We start from the raw sequence: 21,316 nt of genomic DNA on the forward strand, positions 1-21,316 counted from the left end.
CAAATGCATCGTGTCTGCCGTAGGCTGCAAAGATGACCAGACAGCAGAAGCTGTCATTGTGTTCATGCTGTTTCAAGTAATATTATTACTTGGCCATTTTGCTAAACTAAATGTATATTCTTTTTTTTTTTTTTTTCTTATCGAAGTCAGGGATGAGGACATTTTGACTTGATATTCCACTGAGCGTAGTAACCAGGTAGCTATTTCACTGAAGGATGATGTGAATTTATATAACTCTTGGTGAGCTGGGCAATGATTTAGGGTTGATTTTTTTTTTTTTTTTAGTTTAATAATACTCTTAAAAAGAGTGCCAAAGCCAGATCCAGATCTTTGTAACAGAAGCAGATTTTATGAAAAATAAACTACTTTGGGACCTTGCGTGGAAAAACCCAAAGCAAAGAGATACGTCGTCTGTCTTTCTGGTCGTGATGTGTTGTGTTAGTCACTCAGTCCTGTCTGACTCTTTGTGACCCCATGGTCTGGAGGCCCCCAGGCTCCTCTGTCCACGGAATTCTCCAGACAAGAATACTGGAGTGAACTGTCATATCCTTCTCCAGGGGATCTATGACATGGGCTGGTCATCTGAGCTGAGAGTTTCCTGTGGAACACCCAGGCTGGCCACCTCCATGAAGGGGGTACCGGGGGCTTTGTGCTGACCTTATTCCTGTTTTCCTCTATGGAAATGTCCTGTAGCAAGGTGTGGATGTCTAGGTAATACAGTAGTGCTCCTACCAAGACGGGTCTCCTGGTATGTTTAGCAAAAGGGAAAGAAGCTGATGATCCCATCCTCAAAGGGCTCCCTTAGAGTGCCAGGCACACCTGGGCATCCCTGAAAGAGTTCTGTGCCCTTGAGGCAGGACCGACTCTGTGTGATTCTTAGTGTGCATGTTCAGTTGTGTCCGAGTCTTTGTGACCTCATGGACTGTAGCCCACCAGGCTCCTCTGTCCATGGAATTTTCTAGGTAAGAATATTGGAGCAGGTTGCCATTTCCTGTTCCAGAGGATCTTCCCAACATAGGGATAGAACCCACGTCTCTTGTGTCTCCTGCATTGGCAGGCAGATTCTTTACCAGCTGTGCCACCTGGGAAGCCCTTGTTCCATAAATTATTAAGGGTTTCAAGGCAGCCACAGCAGAGCATGAAACAAAACCCAGAACCCTTTTAAACACTTGAGTCGATTGTTCACCCACAAAGTTGGTCCTACCTTGAGAAGTAAGTGCTTTGGTGTTTTGAACTTCAAAGTACATTAGCATCCTTAGGAAAACTTAGAAGAAATTAAGGGATGCAAACAACCATCACACACCCCCAAAACAAAGAAACAAAAACCTAGTTCCTGGGGGCTGCCTATATCCCACCACCATCAGCACCTTTGGCAGTTTAATAAGAGAAGACTCACCACCTGATTAATTCAGATCCATTTGCCATCTGGAAGGTGCCTGGAATCATGTAATGAAAACAGGGGTGGGCTTTGGGGGTGGGGAAAGCTGGGATCAGGCATTCATTCAATGAACACCTATCCATAAAGAACAGTACAAAAGATAAAGAAGAACACTACATAATGATCAAGGGATCAATCCAAAAGGAAGACATAACAATTGTAAATGTTTATGCACCCAACATAGGAACACCTGAAGCCCCTGGTGGCTCAGATGGTAAAGAGTCTGCCTGCAATGTGGGAGACATGGGTTCAGTCCCTGGGTCAGGAAGATCCTCTGAAGAGGGAAATGGCAACCCACTCCAGTATTCTTGTCTGGAAAAGCCCATGGATGGAGGAGCCTGGCAGGCTACCGTTGATGGGGTCGCAAAGAATCAGACAGACTGAGCAACTTTCACATTCATTCAGCAGAAGCCCCCCCGTTTCCCTGACTCCTTTTCTCTGACCTTCTACATGTACAACCTCCAGCCTCCACACAACAGCCCAAATGATCTTATAAAAACTGTACCTGATCCTGACCCCTCCCCGTTCTCCCTGCCTCAGGTGGCACACTGGTAGCTTACAGTCAGAGTGAGAGCTCTCTCCTTGACCCCAGGGCTCTGTGGCGTCCGGGGTCTGCTGGTCTCCAGGGCTTACCACTTCTTTCTTTCTGCCTTGGGAGCTTTGCACATGCTGCCTTGTCTTTTCATCCCCCCACGCCGCCCCCGCCCCTGGCGTGTCCCCTTCTCCCACCTTCCGTTGTCCTGGAGATCACAGTTTACTTGCTTTTCCAGTTCTCCACTAAATACATCCCCTCGCCAGCCTGGATTCTCACTGTCAGTGTCTTCTGCGTCTGTCCCCTGTAAGCACCACGAGGGCAGGATCATATCTGTCTTGCCTGTTATATTCCCAGTACAAACCATGTGCTAGCATGTACCTAGCATGTACCTGGAATATACTAGGCACTTGGTAGGTGTTCGTTGAAAGGATGAATGGACGTACCAAACAGTTCATGGTGTAAGCTTAATTACACACTATCTTGTGTTGTTATCCTTCACTAATTTCACCAATTGGTTTGAAAATCTTTGACATCAGGCAGTGTGATATCTGTCTCTCTGTCTCAGTTGCTCACGGTGCTCAGTGTATGTTCAAGAAATGTTATTGACCAGTATAACTTATGAATGTTTCACAGATTCATTACAGCATAGATAATAACCAAGCGAGAAATTCAATTATGTATTATGTGTGTCTGAGTTATTATAGGTACTTTCTGCTGTTTGTCAAGGTTAAGGGATAACCGAAACTAGACAAAGTCTGAATTATGGAATTTCTGCCTCAAAAGAAAAGAAATCAAGTGTGATAGAAATATCTCTGTCACAGTTGTATTTTATTGAGTTTTGGAAACAGTCTAGAGAGAGGAGTTTAGAGGACTGGTTGTGTTCAGTTTACTGTGGTGTGAGGGCATCTTCCGTGTGAGGTTATAAAAATATGCACCGTCCTATCTGCTGTGATTATAACCACTGCCAGAATTTGTCTGGCAAAAGGAACTAATTTGCCGTCACTCTTTTTATTTATTGGCTGCACTGGGTATTCGTTGCCGCGAGCAGGCTTTTTTTGCAGCAAGTGGCGGCTACTCTTCACTGCAGCACAGGCTTCTCGTTGCAGTGGCTTCTCTTGTTGCGAGCATGCAGCGCAGCTGTTGTGGCACACAGCCGGAGTTGCTCCACGACATGTGGATCCTCCTCAGTCAGGAATCGAACCGAGTCCCCTGCACTGGTAGGCAGATTCTTAACACTGGACCACCAGGGAAGTCCCTGCTGTCATCCTCTCCAGTAATGTAAGAAGCAAGTCACTCAGTCACGTCCCAACTCTTTGCAACCCCGTGGAATGTAGCCCACCGGGCTCCTCCATCCATGGGATCTTCCAGACAAGAATACTGTAGTGGGTTGCCATTTCCTTCTCCAGGGGATCTTCCCAACCCAGGAACTGAACCTGGGCCTCCTGCATTGCAGGCAGGCGCTTTACCATCTGAGCCACCGGGGAAGCCTGTAATGTAGCTTGCCCTCAACTTCTTGCTTGAATCGGCATTTGCACTGTTATGTCCAGTGATAAAAACCTTAATGGAATACTCACTCAGTGACAACTTTTTTTCAGTAACTTGCACAACTCAGATTCTGACCCACTGGGTCTTTATTTCTATATCCAGCCCTTCCAATGGACTGTTTTTTTGTTGCCTTGTTCTTCCAGCTCAGCAGATCTTGATGGTATAGAAAATATTTTCAGCTTAAGTAGTAACAATCTGTTTTCCCACTTTCTTTCAAATGCCTTTTGCAGACAAGAAGCCCCAAACTCTCTCACAGTCCTCAGCCTCCCAACTTGGGCGACCCAGTGGAGCATCTATCAGAGGCGTCTGCTGATTCTTTGGAAGCCATGTCTGAGGGAGAAACTCCCAGTCCTTTCTCCAGAGGCAGCCGGACTCGGGCAAGCCTTCCGGTGGTGAGGTCCACCAACCAGACGAAAGAAAGATCTCTGGGTAAGCTTCAAAAGGCAGCTTCTGATTTTTATTACTGCACGTGTGTGCATTTATACTTCTGAACACAGACCCCTACGTCGGAATGTTAATTTGATCTTGATTTATAAAACCTCAAGTACTCAGAAACTCCGATGACTTAACATGAAGCCTTGAGATTTACCTGCTGGAGAAGCATCTAGTCCAGGCGGTCTCTGGGGCTAGGCACATGTAGGACTGGCTGGGGTTGGCACTCAAACAAGAGGCTAGCAGTACTTGTCTGTGTCCTGGTATAGGGAATAGTGAGAGACATTATGCCGAATGAGCCTCATTTCTTAGGAACCTCCTCCCCAGTTTCAGAACTGTGGACAGTTGGGGTATGAGGCCCACTCCACACTGTCTGACAGTCCAGAGGAGGACATGAATGGCTCCAGGAAGAAGACGTGCAGTGTGGCCAGCATCCCCCGTGACTGGTCATGAAAGCCAGAAACACAGGGCTGTTCGCCCTGCCACCACATAAAAGGGTGGAGAGGCTTAGCAAGAGGTTAGCATAGCCTTTTCTTTCAACAAGCTTTTAGGAAACGCTTGTGATCAGTTGCTTCAGTTGCGTGGAACTCTTTGTAACCCTGTGGGCCATCATAGCCTGCCAGGCTCCTCTGTCCATGGGATTGTCCAGGCAAGAATACTGGTGTGGGTTGCCATGCCCTCCTCAAGGGGATCTGTCTCCTGCATTGGCAGGTGGGTTCTTTATACCTGGGAAGCCCCTGCCCTCACTTCGCATCTGCTTTTTCATAATGGATATTCACTTTCTATCTCGCTTTGCTTCTTTTTTCTTCCTGGCCCTTTAACAAAAGGCACAGATCCTGAAGATTTAGACATTTGTGCAAATCATGTTGGTATGTCATAGGGTTAACCTGCCTTCTCAAGGTTCTGATTCGGTACCTGTGTTTACAGACATTTGGGGTCAGGAGAAAGAAGGGACAGGAACGGGATCAACCCACAAAAGGCTTCAGGGTGGGCCTCTGCAGAAGACAGCTGAATTCTGCCTCTTAAAACCAAGCAAATGCCTGCTTGAAGAACAGAGAAGACTGTGGGAAGGTATCCTGATGTTGTTTCCTCGGTCACAGATGGTAACCAGAGCAAACTGGGTTCAGACACTGTCCTAGGTCTTTTTTTCTTTTTTAAAGCTGTGCTGGATCTTTGATGTCGTGCAGGGGGCCATTCTCTAGTGGCAGTGTGCGGGCTGCTCACTGGGGTGGCTTCTCTTGTGGAGCATAGGCTTTAGAGTGCAGGGGCACATGGACTCAGCACTTGTGGTGCACAGGTTTAGCTGCCCCGAGACATGTAGGATCTTAGTTCCCGGACCAGGGATCGAACCGATGTCCCCTGCATTGCAAGGTGAATTTTAAACCACTGGAGCACCAGGGAAGCCCTGTCCTAGGTCTTTTAAAGAGAAAAACAAAATAAACAAACCAAAAAATTATTGGTATTAATTTTTAACCTTCGGTTTTGTATACTTCACGTTTGGTTAATAATCCAGGGTCCTCATTTTACTAGTGAAAGATGAAAGCCATGGAAAATCTCCTTTTTGTTTTCTGAGGAACATAGTTAATTAAATCGCAGAAGTGGGAAGGCCCTCTAGTTCCTTTTAACTCCATTTACCAATGAAGGCACGGGGTTTGCAAGGGTGCAGTGCACCCAGGGAGCATACGGGGGCCCTGGCAGTGTCAGTAGGATCCAGGCTGGCACTTTCCATCTAGAGTACAGGCCTTAGTGTTCTCTTAATCCCGCTCCTGCTTGAGGCAGGAGCCCAGGAACCAGCCAAGAAGTGGAATTTCTCCTTTGTGCTTGGCAGGAAATGAATCAGGTTCAGTTCTCTGTAAAGATAGGCTGTGCTTTGCAAAATAGAATGAAAGAGAAGAACAAATACTTCTGTACCTTCCCCCTTACCTGGGGAACAGCACGCCTGTGGGATAATGGAGCCTTTGTCTTACAGGCAGGAATTTCCCCTACAGCCAAGCGCACTTGGCAGTGCAGGTATCCATAGATACTGGCTGCCTTAGAAAGCCAACCTCTGGGCTTCGGGGCTGAAGGCGCAGGACAGGCAACCTTGCCTTAGGAATTGCTGAGCGTGGCTGGTAGTTTTCTCACGGCCTGGCTGAACTTATGCAAAACGCTGTTTTACTCTAAGCATGCCTTGCTGTGAAGTTGTGGCAAGTCCCAGCAGATTCACAAATGCAAAGGAGGTGCTTATTCTTCCGGCTCCAGGAGGAGCTTTGGGGCCAGTGATTTCTCCAACTCCTGGATGGAAGGAGAGAAACGCAGGGAGAGGAGAGGAGTGAGAAGTTTGCCCCTTCGAGAGGAGCCCTGGGGCCAGAAAATGAGGCTGGCCTGGGCCAGTGCGCCTGACGCTGCCCTTCACCGCCTCTCTGTGGCCGACCTGGGAATGTCCTCTGGCCGCACCTGGCCTTCCTGACATAATCCAATTGAGCCAGGATGGGAAATGAACAGGAAAGTGAGTCAAGGAGAGTCTATATACAGTCTCTCTGCCAGGGGCCTTGCTGGCTTCCTGTCCGAAAAAGTCCCTGTGTGCCTGACTGTATTTAACACCCAGACATGGGAACAGCAGGTTCCCCAGAGAGCAGGACTGGGAGCAGTGGGGCCCCCCCAGCATTTCAGTGGTGAAGGCAATTTAGGACCCCAGACCTCGGAGGCTGCAGATGAAACAGCTGTGATCTCTTGCAAACCCACTCTGGGAGCCACCTGCAAGCCCCGGGGTTTCCTTTGGGGTCAGTGCAAAGTCATTTTCTCTTAATCCACAGAACTTGGGTAGGACCTTCCCACCCAAGTCCTGTTCATCTTGTGTTTAAATCTGTCATGGTTGGTTCTTCATGGATTATTGTGTTACTTTTGATTTTTTAAAAAATATCATTAAAATATTATTTATCTTGATTACTGAGTTTTGCAGGGGGGGCCGTAAATTGTGCGCCTGAGGAGAGTGCCTCACTCACCTCACCCGAATAGCTGCCCATGTGTCACCCCAAGGATTCTGCGTATCATCCAGGCGACCTCCAGCCACAGGGCCCGGAAGGGGCGGGGGCAGGAGAGCCCGGCTCCCAGGCTTCGCTTCTGCACATGCGCAGTGTGTCACTGGTGCCCTTCCCCGGTCCTGGGCAGGGTCTGGACCAATTCTCCCATCGCTCCCGCTCCCCGGAGGGGATGCGACCTTGCTTTCACTTCAGGCAGCCTGTGCCTGGAGATAAACCTGCTGGCTTAATCATTTTTTCACTTGAATAATCCTACCTTTCTGGTTCTTTGGCGTATTTAGGATATGGGAGGAGCGTGGACTTGGTGCATTGCACAGAGGCTTTTAGAAGATGTGCCAGAGAGAGATGGGGCAGCTCTGAGGCGCTGATTAGGACAGAGAAGGGAGACATTGCTGGTGCCCGTGTAATAGTCTCTCTCCAATGCTCCCGTGCATGCAAGGTGGGAGCTTCTCATTCCAGGATTTCAGGTGGGGCCAAGTGACAGCAAAACCCAGAAATCTTGTCTGATGCTGGGAGCCAACTAGTCACTCTCAGAGATTTACAAAGCTGAAAGGTAAAGAAAAAAATTCGCTCAGCCGCTCTGATTTATAACATGACCAGTTCCAAAAATCCATCACTCTAAATCTTTGCTTCTACGGAGCAGTGGATTCCCCGCACGCTCCACCCATGCGGAGACCAAATGAAACTCTTCTCAGTGGAATTTATGCCATTTCTGCTCCCCTCTCTCTTCGGTGAAAAGAGAGATGGTTTGGGGAAAGGAAATCTCCAAAAGAAAGTAAAAACCGTTTTGCCGTAGAGTGAAGTTTTAGAAATCATTTCCGTGTAAAATTGTCCACAGTAATTAGGTCTGGGTCTTAATGATGGAGTCGTTTCCTTTTAGTCATTGCTGTCTTGTAAATGTCTGGAATGCAACCGCCAGCAGGGGCTAGGGTCTGGCTGCTCCACAGTCAGCCGCGAGGGAAAGAAGAGCCACAAGTTCTTCCCACCCTTCTGTGTACCCTCAGGAATTTGAAAATAAAACTCATATCAAAGCACAGAGCAGCAGCTTCCTCCTCACTGCAGCCAGATGCCTTGGGTGACTGTATCCTGAACGGTTAGCTTTGGAAAAGACACCTTCCTTACCAGCCTAGCAGCCAGAGGTGCTGCCATTTCTGGAGCAAATTTCCTCTTAAACACTCAGACTCAATAAATAAGATTGATTTTTAAAGGCTTCGGAGGATTTGAGACTCTTCGAGGGAGAACTTACCCAACGTGTGTGGCTCGTTGAGTGTCTTTGGGGCTGTCCTCTTATTTTGAGGTGGTGACAGTGATGAGGACCATATCCAGGTAGGAGTATTTAAGGAACAGAAAGTTCACCACTGCTAGAATCTCCCCACCTGTGCAGAAGAGTGAGTAGGAGGTTAGAGAAAAAGATGGAGGAGACGTTGACGTGTAAAGTGGAAAAGCAAGGATGTTTATGGGTGAAGACTGTGAGCCTCGTATTAAGATTGTTTGATCATGAAGAGCTAGGCTCTGGAAAGTTAAGAAAAAAAAAGAAATTAATTTCAGACACATGGAAAGAGCAATATTGCTGTACAGAGTAAAGAAAGCACTAAAGGGATTTAAGTGCCAGTATTGGTTAACACTTTCACTTTTCTCTTTCATGCATTGGAGAAGGAAATGACAACCCATTCCAGTGTTCTTGCCTGGAGAATCCCAGGGATGAGGGAACCTGGTGGGCTGCCATCTATGGGGTCGCACAGAGTCGGACACGACTGAAGTGACTTAGCAGCACCAGCAGCAGCAGTGGTTAACAAGTAATATTATAAAAACTAAAATTTACAGAAGAGTTTGGTTGTAGGTCAGTAGCTTGGGAGCACATTCCTGACCTTTTTAGGGTGCCATCAAAGAAAAGGTGAAAGGGTCATTTCTAGCTTGGGAACTCAGTGAGCGGGGTGGGAGGATACAGTGACTGGCCAGCGTGGTCCACTGCAGTCTCCTTCTAACGTTCCTTCTTTTACTTTGGAGATTGGAAAGCAGAATCATTCTGGAATGGCAGATACGCTGGGTTCCAGAAGTAGGGACCAAGGCATTTGTGGAGGCTTTGGATTTTCTTCAGCATCATTTGCTGAGCGGTCTCAGGGCATAGCCACTCACTTGATAGGGTTGAAATCTGGGCCTCTGTTTTTCTTCTGCTGAGGGCACAGGTGTAGTGTGACTTTGCAGTGGGACCAGCAGCTTCTGGACTTCCAAAGCGGAGTCACAGTGGTCTAGGACCACCAGAAGCTTCCCCCTTGTCAGATGGGTTGTGTAGTCTCCCAGTTCCACAGTTAACATTCAGCCCAGTGACTCCACAAGCCAGTTAATAAATCCGTCTTCTGCTTAAACCAGCTGGAGTCAGTCCAGTTCTCTGTGCTGAATCCTCACTGATACAAGGGATCTGATTGGCTGTGCTTGTAGCAGTTGTAGGGCCGCCTCTTCTGCATGTTCTAGAAAAGATGGCAGGTACCAGTGGGGACAGACTGATGACTTCTAAAGACTTGGCAGTGAACTGGAGAATGAGCTGGAGGTGTGATTTCCCAACTGTGTTCCTCAGAGCTCTGGAGTTTCGTGGCATTTTCTCTACTATAAATATTGCATTTTCATATAAGATTTCATTTGGCAAATGAGCTGTGTTGGACTGCTAACCACCCACACAGTAAAAAGCATTAAGTAGACCAAGGGGCATGGGAGAATAAGAGAGAAGTCATGAAGACGTTTTCTTTCCATAACAGGGGTTCCTTGAGCTCTTCTCTTTGGCTGTATCAGGTAAGTCAAAAGATAATCTCTTAGGTTTCTTGCTCTTGATGTACTGAATGTCCTGAAAGGTATTGTTTTTAAAAAAGTGAATCGATCTTTAAGCTAAGGCGAAAAAAAAACAGATTTGGGACTGGGAATTAACCACTGAAAGGAAATATTTCAAGAAACCTTTGGGACTTCCCTGGAGGTCCAGTGGTTAAGACTTCGCCTTCCTATGCAGGGGGTGCAGGTTCGATCCCTGGTCAGGGAGCTAAGATTCCACACGCCTTGCAACCAAAAACCAAAACATAAAACAGAAGCAGCATTGTAACAAGTTCAGTAAAGAATGTTTCTTAAAAAAGAAAGAAATCCTCCGGTACTGCAAAACATGTTTCTGTGAGGCAAGTCATCACCCCCAATTTTCCTTTATTACCTGGGATTTTCATATATGAGTTTCTCTGAAAGAGAAGCCAAGAGAGTAAACTTGGCTTTTCCCTTTACCCTCTGAAAGAGGAGAGTACTTATCCAAGTTTACCCTCTTGGCTCTCAATTCACCCGTAAGAAAGAATGTTCTTGTAAAAGATTGGAGACTCATGATTTGTTTGTACTTACTTTGAAAAATAACGTTAGTCTGATGTCTTTCGAAATCCCTTGCTATTAACATTCCTGGGTTGAAACTTTAGAATAAATTTCTCAGACTTTGAGGAAATGGTTTAGTTAATGTGGTACCTACGGAGTTCTGTGCCCTTTACCAACTTCTTGAGGATTGTTTTGCAGACGGGATGCTGGTAGGAAAAGCATCAGTGAAGGTGAATAGAAGATTTGGTGGAATCTAAGGGCCCTCCCCAAGCTACCATTCATTTACAGAATCTGGGACTTCCCTGCTGGTCTAGTGACTAAGATTCTCATATTCAAGTGCAGGGAGTATGGGTTCGACGCCTGGTCATGGACCGTGATTTGGTCCAAAAAAAAAAAATTACAGGGTTTGCCGTTGGCTGGCTGAGTACCAATGAAAAGGCGTGGAGAAGACTTGGAGTATGCTGTCTCTGCCTCCTCCTCTATAGCTGAGATGTTGATAAACCTGGGCCTTTACTTTTTGTTATACTTTTTGTTAAGTTCAGTTCAATTGCTCAGTCGTGTCTGACTCTTTGTGACCCCATGGACTGCAGCACACCAGGCCTCCCTGTCCATCGCCAACGCCCAGAGCTTGCTCAGACTCATGTCCATCGAGTCAGTGATGCCATCCAAGCATCTCATCCTCTGTTGTCCCCTTCTTCTCCTGCCTTCAATCTTTCCCAGCATCAGGGTCTTTTCCAATGAGTCAGTTCTTTGCATCAGGTGGCCAAAGTATTGGAGCTTCAGCTTCAACATCAGTCCTTTTGTTAAGTTAAGGGCAACCATTTCTAAACTGAAGGTGGAGCTCTAGGGTTAAATGCTGGAAAGGTGACTTCAGTTTCCAAAGCCATTTCAGAAAACCAGTCCCCCCATACCTTGTGTGTGCTCAGTCACTAAGTCATATCTGACTCTTCTGAGACCCCAGTGGACTGGAGCCTGGCAGACTCCTCTTTCCAGGGGATTATCCTGGCAAGAATACTGCAGTGGATTTGCCATTTCCCCCTCCAGGAGATCTTCCCGACCCAGGGATTGAACTTGAGTCTCCAGTGTCTCCTGCATTGGCAGGAGAATTCTTTACCACTGAGCCACCTGGGAAGCCCAGCCCATCTGTTAGCCAGTATGAAATATTTCTCTCTCTGTCACAATCATAAAATCCATTCAAACCCAGACATCTAGACAATGTTTAGATTTTTTCCCTGATGTTTTTATAAAAATACTCTTATTCAAAAAAGAACTCTTCATCGAATTTCACAAGTCAGCAAAAGAAAGCAAGACAAGTTTTATCCGTATAAATCTATACATCCAAAGTAGATTTGATTTGGCTTAAAACAATAAAAGTATATAAGAATCATTAAGACAAGAGCTAACACAAGTACCAGTTGGGCACAATATGTATGTCAAGAAAATTAAGATAAGAATAATTGCTGTAATTGCAGCCAAGATCAAAAAAGAAGATAAAAGGAGAAATGTAATGAGTTCAGTGAATTTCATTATTTAAAAAGAGGTTTAGGGCCCCTTGTTTAGAGCATTTAATCCAAGACCTCCTGTATCTTAATATTGTTGACATTATATTATGTAATAGTTTTATTTAACAGTTGTTTTATGGAAAGTTTCTTTGTATAAAACTTCAAAATCCAAGGATATCGTCTGAAACCATCTTATTAGAAGGTCCCATCACTTTATGGCAGATAGATGGGGAAAAAGTGGAAACAGTTATAGATTTTATTTTCTTGGGCTCCAAAATCACTGCAAGTGACTGCAGCCACAGTATGAAAAGATGCTTGCTCCTTGGAAGAAAAGCTATGACAAACCTAGACAGCATATTAAAAAGCAGAGATACCATTTTGCCGACACATGTCCATATATCAAAGCTACGGTTTTTCCAGTGGATGCACAAGTTGGACCATAAACAAAGCTGAGCGCTGAAGAATTGATGCTTTTGAATTGTGGTGCTGGAGAAGACTCTTAAGAGTCCCTTGGACTGCACAGAGATTAAACCAGTCAATCCTAAAGGAAATCAACCCTTAATATTATTTGGAAGGACTGATGCTGAAGGTGAAACTCCATCACTCTGGCCACCTGATGCGAAGACCCGACTCATTGGAGACGATCATTGGAGAGGACCCTGATGCTGGGAAAGACTAAATGGAGAAGAAGTGGGCAACAGAGGATGAGATGGTTGGATGGCATCCCTGACTTAACGGACATGAGTTTGAGCAAATTCTGGGAGATAGTGAAGGACGGGGATGCTGGCTTGCTGCAGTCCATGGGCTCACAAAGAGTCGGATATGACTTAGAGATGGAACAACAGTGTCTTTTGGGCTCTGTAGGTTTCTAGTGATCTAATTTGATACATGGAAAGAGCTGATACAGTCTTGATAATTGACCTGACCCCCCAGGTGATTGGCCTTTGGCTATTAATAATCTCATCAGGGTGGGTAACTTCAGATAGAGAGGGAAATTTGAGGAGCAGGCCAGTGTTTTGGTTTTTAATATTTGTTATGTGTTTGGCTGCGCTGGGTCTTAGTTGCGGCATGTGGGCTCTAGTTCCCTGACTAGGGGTTGAACCCAGGCCCCCTGCATTGGGAGCTCGGAGTCTTAGCCACTGGACCACCAGGGAGGTCCCCTGTCATTACTGAAGGCTTGAAAGGCAGAAGAGAGTTAGAAAAGAAATCTCTCCCCAGATTCCAGATTCCTAATAATACCAACTGTTTACTCTAGACTCCAGGGATGAGGTTGGAAGTATTTGGTTTCGAGTGATGTTTGCTGATACTCTCTGCTATGGTTTGGTTGGAACAAGAGTTGAGCTATTGCATTACTTTTAGGGGAAAATATTTCATTTATAAATTGCTGTTGTCTCCCTTTGCCACGAAAACTCTACCTAAAAATCTGTTGACCATGCCTTGCTATTTTTATTTATTTATTTATTTGGTAAATGCAGAATTCATTGCACCCTTAAGAGTTCCTTGCCAAGTTAATTTGTTCTTTCAAAGCTGACTATAAAATATAATCCTCAATGTTCATCTCATTCTATGAGTCCACACACATTTTTTGCACCTGCGTTTAAAGATGATTCTATGGACTACTAAAAATAATATGAAGATGCATGCCAGCTTTATGTTACACACCCAAGTCGGATTCCATCCTTGGTGCCCTCATCCTAAACGTGGCCTCCAGAGAGCTGACATCTGGAAACTGAGATTTGTGGCAGCTTTTTATGTTTCAGGCAGAGCGTAAGAACACAGAGGGAAGAACACATGGGCATTGTTAGAGAGGAGATGTATATCTTCTATGTGTATCTTCTTAGGCAAAGAAATGGGTGAATTCCCATCCGGGTTTCTCAAGTAAGCTCTGTGACAAGGGGAGCTAAGTGGCTCTCATCTGGAAATGAGGTTCTATCTGCACCACCAGGGGACTCAGTCTCCATCCAGAAGCTGCTTTTGAGCACGACAGTCGGTGAGACCCAAGGCACCACCACGATGGTCTTTAGTTACTCACCAGTTTGAGCCACTCTCTGAGGGTCTGAAATTGGCCAAACCGTATCTTCCCCTGACCCCTCTGTCTTCAAGTTCGTATGTTAAAGTCTTAGCCCCTGGTATCTCAGAATGTGACTGTGTTAGGAGAAAGGGCTTTTAAAGAGGCGATTAGAACAAGTTCCTGAGAGTGGACCCTTGTCCAATAGGACTGGCATCCTTATAAGGAGAGAAGGTCAGGAGACAGGTGCAGAGGGAGGACCACACAAAGACATGGGGAAGGGGGCTATCTATGAGCCAAGGAGAGACGCTGCAGAGACACCAACCCTGCTGACACCTTGGTCTCAGACTTAAGCTTCCAGAAAGTGAGAGAATAGATTTCTGTTGCGAAGCCACCTAGTCTGTCGAGCTTTGTTACGGCGGCCCCAGCAAACCCAAACAGGGACTCGGGTCACTCGTATCCTCCCACTTCCTTTCTCATATGAGGGGACAGGCTGATGGCAGTTGTCACAAACTTGAAGCATTTCTCTCTGTAAGACAGTAAAATCAGATGCATCGAGTTTTCTGTTTAAGTTGGGTTTCATTCCAGCCTCTTCACCTTTGGGACGTCTCAGGTGGCACTAGTGATAAAGAACCTGCCTTCCAGTGCAGGAGACGTAAGAAGCATGGATTGGATCCCTGAGTCAGGAATCTCCTGAAGAAGGGAATGGCAACTCATTCCAGTATTCTTGCCTGGAGAATTCCATGGACGGAGGAGCCTGGAGGGCTACAGTCCATATGGTCACGTAGAGCTGGACGTGACCAAAGTGACTTAGCATGCAGACATGCTTCCGCCTTTGCTGTTGCTTACAATTGCAAGGGAAAATTTTAAGCCCCTGGGACAGATTCATCGTCCACGACTACTTTTCTGTCTGGTGTCTCTCAAGTGCCATCCTCAGATTTAGCAAATGAAAGTTGTTTCACCTTGGGGTGACTTAATTATATCCCATCAAGAAAAGCTTAGAAGGTAATCATCTGAATTTGAGTTCTCAGAAGTTTGGTGATGTCATTAAAAATTACATTCTCACCAACTTCGCTACTTTCAGAATTTCTCTGAGGTATTAATTGGCTTTCAGATGGCTCTGCCTAACTTCCTCCCAGTAACAATATAAAGCTAAACATGAAAAAAAAATCCTTAATTTTTTTCCTTCACAGGTTTTGCCCGTTTCTCAGTTTTTTTCTGCATTCATGTGGTTATACATTTATTAAGAATCTGTTTAGTTCCAGGCACTGTTAAAGGTGCCATAGTGCATAGTGAGTTGTTTAGAAAATATATGAAATCTGGTTCTTATATGCAAGGAATTTTAAGTGTAACTAAGGACACATGGTAACCATGAAAAGTCTTTGAAATATACGTAAATCAAAGACTACACAGATGACCCTGTGCATTTGCTCAGTCCTACTGGCCTCCTAGCCATGCCGCATCAGAACTAGACACTCTCCTCTCTCTCTGCCTGGATTCAACTCCCTCTCTTGGACCCTCGCTTCTGCATGGCCCCCTCCTCACTTCATTCAGAGCTGTGCTCAAGCGGCCTCATCAGTGAATGCTCCCCCAAGTAAGATTCACTCCGCCGATCGCTTTTGCATCCTTTCTCATGAATCATCATTTAAGACAGTGGTTCTCAAATTTTAGCAGAGACCTCGTTAAAACACCGATGTCTGGCTCTGCTTATTGGCTTTATGGTGCCGTAGATTTGGGGTGAGACTCAGGAATTTGCAGCTCTGACTAGTTCCCAGGTGATGTGGGTCAGGTGATCACTGATTTTGTGCCTTAGGAAGGATTTGGGCTTCCCAGATGGTGCTGGTGGTAAAGAACACACCTGCCAATGCAGGAGATGTAAGAGACGTGGGTTCGATCCCTGGATTAGGAAGAGCCCCTGGAAAATGGGCATGGCAACCCACTCCAGTATTCTTGCCTGGAGAATTCCATGGACAGAGGAGCCCTGGGCTCCAGCCCACGGGGTGGAACAGAGTCAGACAGGACTGAGGTAACTAAGCACACCTGCAGATTTTAATGTGTCATTACCATGTAGCACCACGTGAGGGCGCTTTAATTGGCTCCAAGTAGGGGATGGAAAGTTGTCCTCATCCTTTGGTAGGAAAATACGGGGCCTTAAATGTCACATCTTTGAATGAGAGTATTTAATTCCAGCACACATGAGTCACAGGACCCTCACAAGAAGTATGGGAATACCCGTCTTACTGCAGCAAACTGTAGAGCCAACCCACTCAGCCGGATCTGTCTTGCCTTTTATTTATGTATTTGCTGTCAGCTGCCCTAGGTCTCCACTGCTGTGTGTGGGCTTCCTCTAGTTGCAGTGAGCGGGGGCTGCTCTTGGTTGCAGTGCATGGGCTTCCTGTTGCAGTGGCTTCCTTGTTGTGGCGCCTGTGGTATGTGGGGTCTTCCCAGAGCAAGGATCGAACCTGTATTGGTAGGTGGATTCTTAACCACTGCTCCCCCAAGGAAGTCCTGGATCTGTCTTGCCTTTTGCCCTGTGCCATTCATACTTGTGATCCCTATTTGATCTTTACCTTCCGTCTCATCACCACCCCTTGACACACTCGGAAATGTCAGTAGAGTCAACTTAGCTGGACTTCTCATAGGACTTCATGCTTTTCTGTTCCACGTCCCAGTTTCCTCACTTCAGGGATTTCCCCCGTTGGCGTCCAGCCCTTGTCTGCTCCAGGTCAGTTCAGTTAGCACCCCAGTATTGGTGCTGCTTGTTGTGCTGAGGAGGCCGAGGCAGATGGATGCGGCCAGTGCAGTGAAGGTTTTCCTGGAGGGGAGCGTTCCCTTAGCTGCGTGTGTTTCTAGGATAGCATTCTTTCATATACTTTCATTTGCCTTCGTAAGAAGAGTCAAGTGATATAGGAACCCTTTTAAGAAAGAGTCAAATTTAACCTATTAATTACATACATGTTAAATACCCTACAATACACATGCTATGTTAAATAGGCAGCAAGAAAATCATTCTTGTAACAAATAGGGAGTTCCAACTAAGACAGCCCTGGGTGCAGTTCACAAAAAAGGCACAACCTCTGATCTTTTAGAGCTTCTGTTCTGTTAGGAGAGACAGAGAAGAAACACAACATACCAACAGAGTAGATGGTATAAATGCTAAGGAGAAAAATAAAATAGGGGCAGGGATACAGGGAGTGCTGAAGAGATGAAGGCTTGATTGGTTGTCGTTTTAAAAAGGATAGACAAGGAAAGCATCATGGAGAAAGTGGCATGTGAGGGACTTCCTTGGTGGCCCAGGGGTTAAGACTCCGCATTCCCAAAGCAGCCAGTCCAGGTTTGATCCCTGGTCGGGAAACTAGATCTCCTGCATGCCTCAACTGAAAGAGCCTACTTACAGTGACTAAAAGATCCTGTCTGCCACCACTAAGGACGCAGGGCGGCCGAAAAAATAATTTTTTTTTTTTTTTAAAGAAAGTGGCACCATGATCCAGAGCATGCAGAGATGGGAATGACACCTATATCTGAGGGAGGAGAATTCCAGGCAGAAAGATCAGCCAATGAAAAGCTTTGAGAAAAGGGCATACCCAGAGCATTCAGGGAGACCACTGTGACTGGAGTCACCCAGAAACAGAGGAGCAGGGAATGAGGTTGGAGAGGCAGTGGGAACCGGACAGTGCAGGGCTTCGACGGTAGCAGAGACTTGGGCTCCACTGTCCTCATCGTGATGGGAATGGCTCTGTTGCATTCTGAGCAGTGGCACCGCTCCATGTTAAAGACTGTATTCTGGCTTCTGGGCTTGGAACAGACTAAAAGGAGTTGGGGCAGAAGTTGGGAAAACCAGTTAGAAGTCTTGCCATAATGTAGGGAGGTGAGTGGAGAAGGAAATGGCAACCCACTCCAGTGTTCTTGCCTGGAGAATCCCAGGGACGGCAGAGCCTGGTGGGCTGCTGTCTATGGGGTCGCACAGAATCAGACACGACTGAAGTGACTTAGGAGCAGCAGGGAGGTGAGAGTGTTAGCAGTGGAAGCGGTGAGAAGAATTGGAAGAACTCTGTAAGTGTTTTGCAATTAGAATAAGAAGGATCACTGCCACACACACAGGGGCTCTAATGAAGGAGACATACATGTAAGAAATCACCGTAGCAGCTAACACTTACCAAGCACTCACTCTGTGCCAGATAGGTGAAATCTAACACACATCACACCAAAAACAGAATCAGAACCCTAACAGTCTGCCTACTGAGCCCACGTGCTAAACCATTACAGTGTGCTGAAAAGAGAAAGCAAGAAGTCCGGAAACAATGGAATAATATATTTCAAATCCTGGGGGAAGTATCACTTCTAACAAATATTTCTTTAACCAGCAAGATTATTACTTAAGAATGAGAGCCAAAAGAAGACATTTTTCAGGTAAACAGATTAACAGTATTTGCCATTCACAGACTCTGGCTGAAAGAAGTAGTAGCATATTTATTTCACATAAAAATCCTCAACAGAATATTAGCAAATCAAGTCCAACAATGTATTTAAAAAGTCATCGAGTGGGATTTTTTCAGGTATGCAAGGCTGGTTCAATATTTGAAATACAATCAATGTCATTTACCATGAAAAGATGTAAGTGTTAATCGCTCAGTCATGTCCAACTCTGCGGCCCCATGGACTATACCCGGCCAGGGTCCTCTGTCCGTGGGATCCTCTAGGGGGCAAGAATACTGGAGTGGGTTGCCATTCCCTTCTTCACAAGATCTTCCCGACCCAGGGATTGAACCCAGGTCTCCTGTATTGCAGGTGGACTCTTTACGGTCTGAGCCACCAGGGAAGCCTGTCATTTACCATATCCATAGACAAAAGAAGAAAAAATCATATGATTATGTCAACTGTATCAACTGACACATAAGAAGCACTTTAAAAAACAATGCCCATATATGATTTAAAAAACAAAACAAAACTCCTAGCAAACTAGGAATGAAGGGACAATTTCTCACTTTATAAAAAAACATCTACCAAAAAAACCCTGTTGCTGACATCATAATCGATAATAAGAGACTGAATGCTTTCCCTCTGAGATTGGGAACGAGGCAGGAATGACCAACCTCTCCACTCTTACTCATCGTAATTCTGGAAGTTCTAGCCAGTGCAAAGGACAAGAAAAAGAAATGGAAAGCATGCCATTTGGAAAGGAAGCTATAAAACTGTCTCTATTGCCAAGTCATGTTATCTAGACAGAAAATTCCAAAGAATGTACCAAAAAATAAAACACAACTCCTTGTAGAATAAGTGAGTTCAGCAAGGTCACAGGATCCAAGATTAACATAAAATTCAGTTGCATTCTTGTATACTAACAGCAAACATTTGGAAGCAAAAATAAAAGGCTTAATGCTATTTAAAATTACTCTAAAGAAAACTAAACATTTAGGTATAAATCTTACAAGACATGTATAGGATCTGTATGCTGAAAATTACAGTATGCAAAGTAATCAAAGACTCAATAAGTGAAGAGACACTGTTTTCATTGATTGGAAATCTCAAAAAAGTGAATCTCAAAAAAGTCAGGTTCCTCCAAATTGATCTAGAGTTTTAAAATAATCCCTATTAAAATTACAGCAAGATTTTTTTTTGAAACACAAACAAGCTTATTCTAAAGTTCATATAAAAGGCAAAGGAGTCTTTTATAGAATATTTAGATAGCTAAAACCATTTTGACGAAGAAGAACAGAATGGGAGAACTCAAATCTGCCTGATTCCGAGCCTTACCATAGAGCTGTGGAAATCAAGACTATTCCGTAGGACTTCTCTGCTGGTCCAGTGGCTAAGACTCTGCGCTCCCACGCAGGGGGTCTGCATTCAGTCCCTCACTGGGAAACTAAATCCCTTCTGCTGTGACTAAAGATTCTGAATGCCACAACTAAAACTGTCCTGCGAACCACAACCAAGACCTGGTGCAGGAAAATACAAATACAAATAGATTTAAAATAGATTTAAATACAAATAGATGTAAAAATTGTACGGTACTGGCAGAGGGATAGACACGCAGACCAACGTGAACCTAGAAATACACCCGTAAAATTATGCTGATCTGATTTTTTTGACCAAAATTGCGAAAGTAATTCAATGAAAGAAAGCTTTTTCAGCGACACTGAATCAATTGGACATCCACAGGCAGAAAAGAGAACGTTAGTGTAATTCTCCCACTTGTACACAGATTTACTCAAAATAGATCATGGTCTTTAATGTAAGATGTGAAATTATAAAAACCTTTAGAAAAAAAAAAAAGAAATGTGATTCAGGACTTTGGGCTTTGTGAAGAGTGACATGAGACCAAAAGCACAATCCATCAAAAGCAAAATTGATAAAATGGACGTCATCCAAAAACGGGTCCAGAAACACGGACCCTGTTAAGAAGGTGAAAATATAAGCTACAATCTGGGAGGAAAATATTTGTAGCCATATAACTGACAATGAGTAATATTTAAAACATATAAAGAACTCTCAGAGACTTCCCTGGCAGTGCTTAAGACTTCACCTTCCAGTGTGGGTTGGGTACCTGGTTCTGGTGTTAAGATCCCACCTGCCTCGGAGCCAGAAACCTAAAATGTAAATCAGAAGCAATATTGTATCAAATTCAGTAAAGACTTTAAAAATGGTCCACATCCAAAAAAAATTCTTTAAATAAATAAAATATAAAAACTCTCAAACTCAGCAGTTAAAAAAAAAAAAAAAGAAATCAAACAGTCCAATTAGAAAGTAGACAAAATACAGGAAGACACACTGCAACAGAAAAGGACGTACAGCTAGTAAATAAGGACATGGAAAAATGTACATCTTTGGGGGAAGTGCAGATTTAAATATCGTACAGAGGTATCGCTACGCATACATCAGAATGGTTGAGATTTTTAACCATAACACCAAATGTTAGCAAAGATGCAGTTAACCAGGTCACTTGTACGTTGCTGGTGGGAATCGAAAACCATACAGCCACTCTGGAAAAGAGTTTTACAGTTTCTTTTAAAACTAGAAATAGGCTTACAGTATGACTCAGCAATGACATTTTTTGGCATTTATCTCAGGAAAATGAGAATGCATTCACCCATAAACTTGTCCATGGATGTTCACAGCAGCTTTGTTTGTAATATCAAAAGCTGCTGCTGCTGCTGCTAAGTTGCTTCAGTCGTGTCTGACTCTGTGCAACCCTGTAGACGGCAGCCCACCAAGCTCCGCCGTCCCTGGAATTCTCCAGGCAAGAACACTGGAGTGGGTTGCCATTTCCTTCTCCAATGCATGAAAGTGAAAAGTAAAAGTGAAGTTGCTCAGTTGTGTCCGACTCTTAGCGACCCCATGGAATGCAGCCACAAATGTCCCTCAGTGGGTGCACAGTGAGTAAATTGTGATACCTCCATGCTCTGGAGTACTGCTGCCATGAGAAGGGACAACTTTTGATACAAGCTACAACTTGGATGTCCCTGAAGGGAATCATGCACAGTGGGCAGAGAGCACCAACCT

At 45.0% G+C, this 21,316-nt stretch overlaps 1 protein-coding gene across 25 annotated transcripts in view; it reads left to right on the forward strand.

Moving 5' to 3' along the window:
- KIAA1217 (KIAA1217 ortholog) overlaps positions 1-21,316 on the forward strand; it is an 815,860-nt gene that overhangs the window by 644,350 nt on the left and 150,194 nt on the right. For all 25 annotated transcript variants that reach the window (XM_042230521.2, XM_042230511.1, XM_042230525.1 and 22 more), the window contains one exon: positions 3,749-3,947. In XM_042230521.2, the coding sequence (XP_042086455.1) occupies positions 3,749-3,947 (199 nt within the window). The remainder of the gene's footprint in view (positions 1-3,748; positions 3,948-21,316) is intronic.

Source organism: Ovis aries, chromosome 13 (assembly GCF_016772045.2).
Source record: "Ovis aries strain OAR_USU_Benz2616 breed Rambouillet chromosome 13, ARS-UI_Ramb_v3.0, whole genome shotgun sequence".
NCBI classification, from domain to species: Eukaryota; Metazoa; Chordata; class Mammalia; order Artiodactyla; family Bovidae; genus Ovis; species Ovis aries.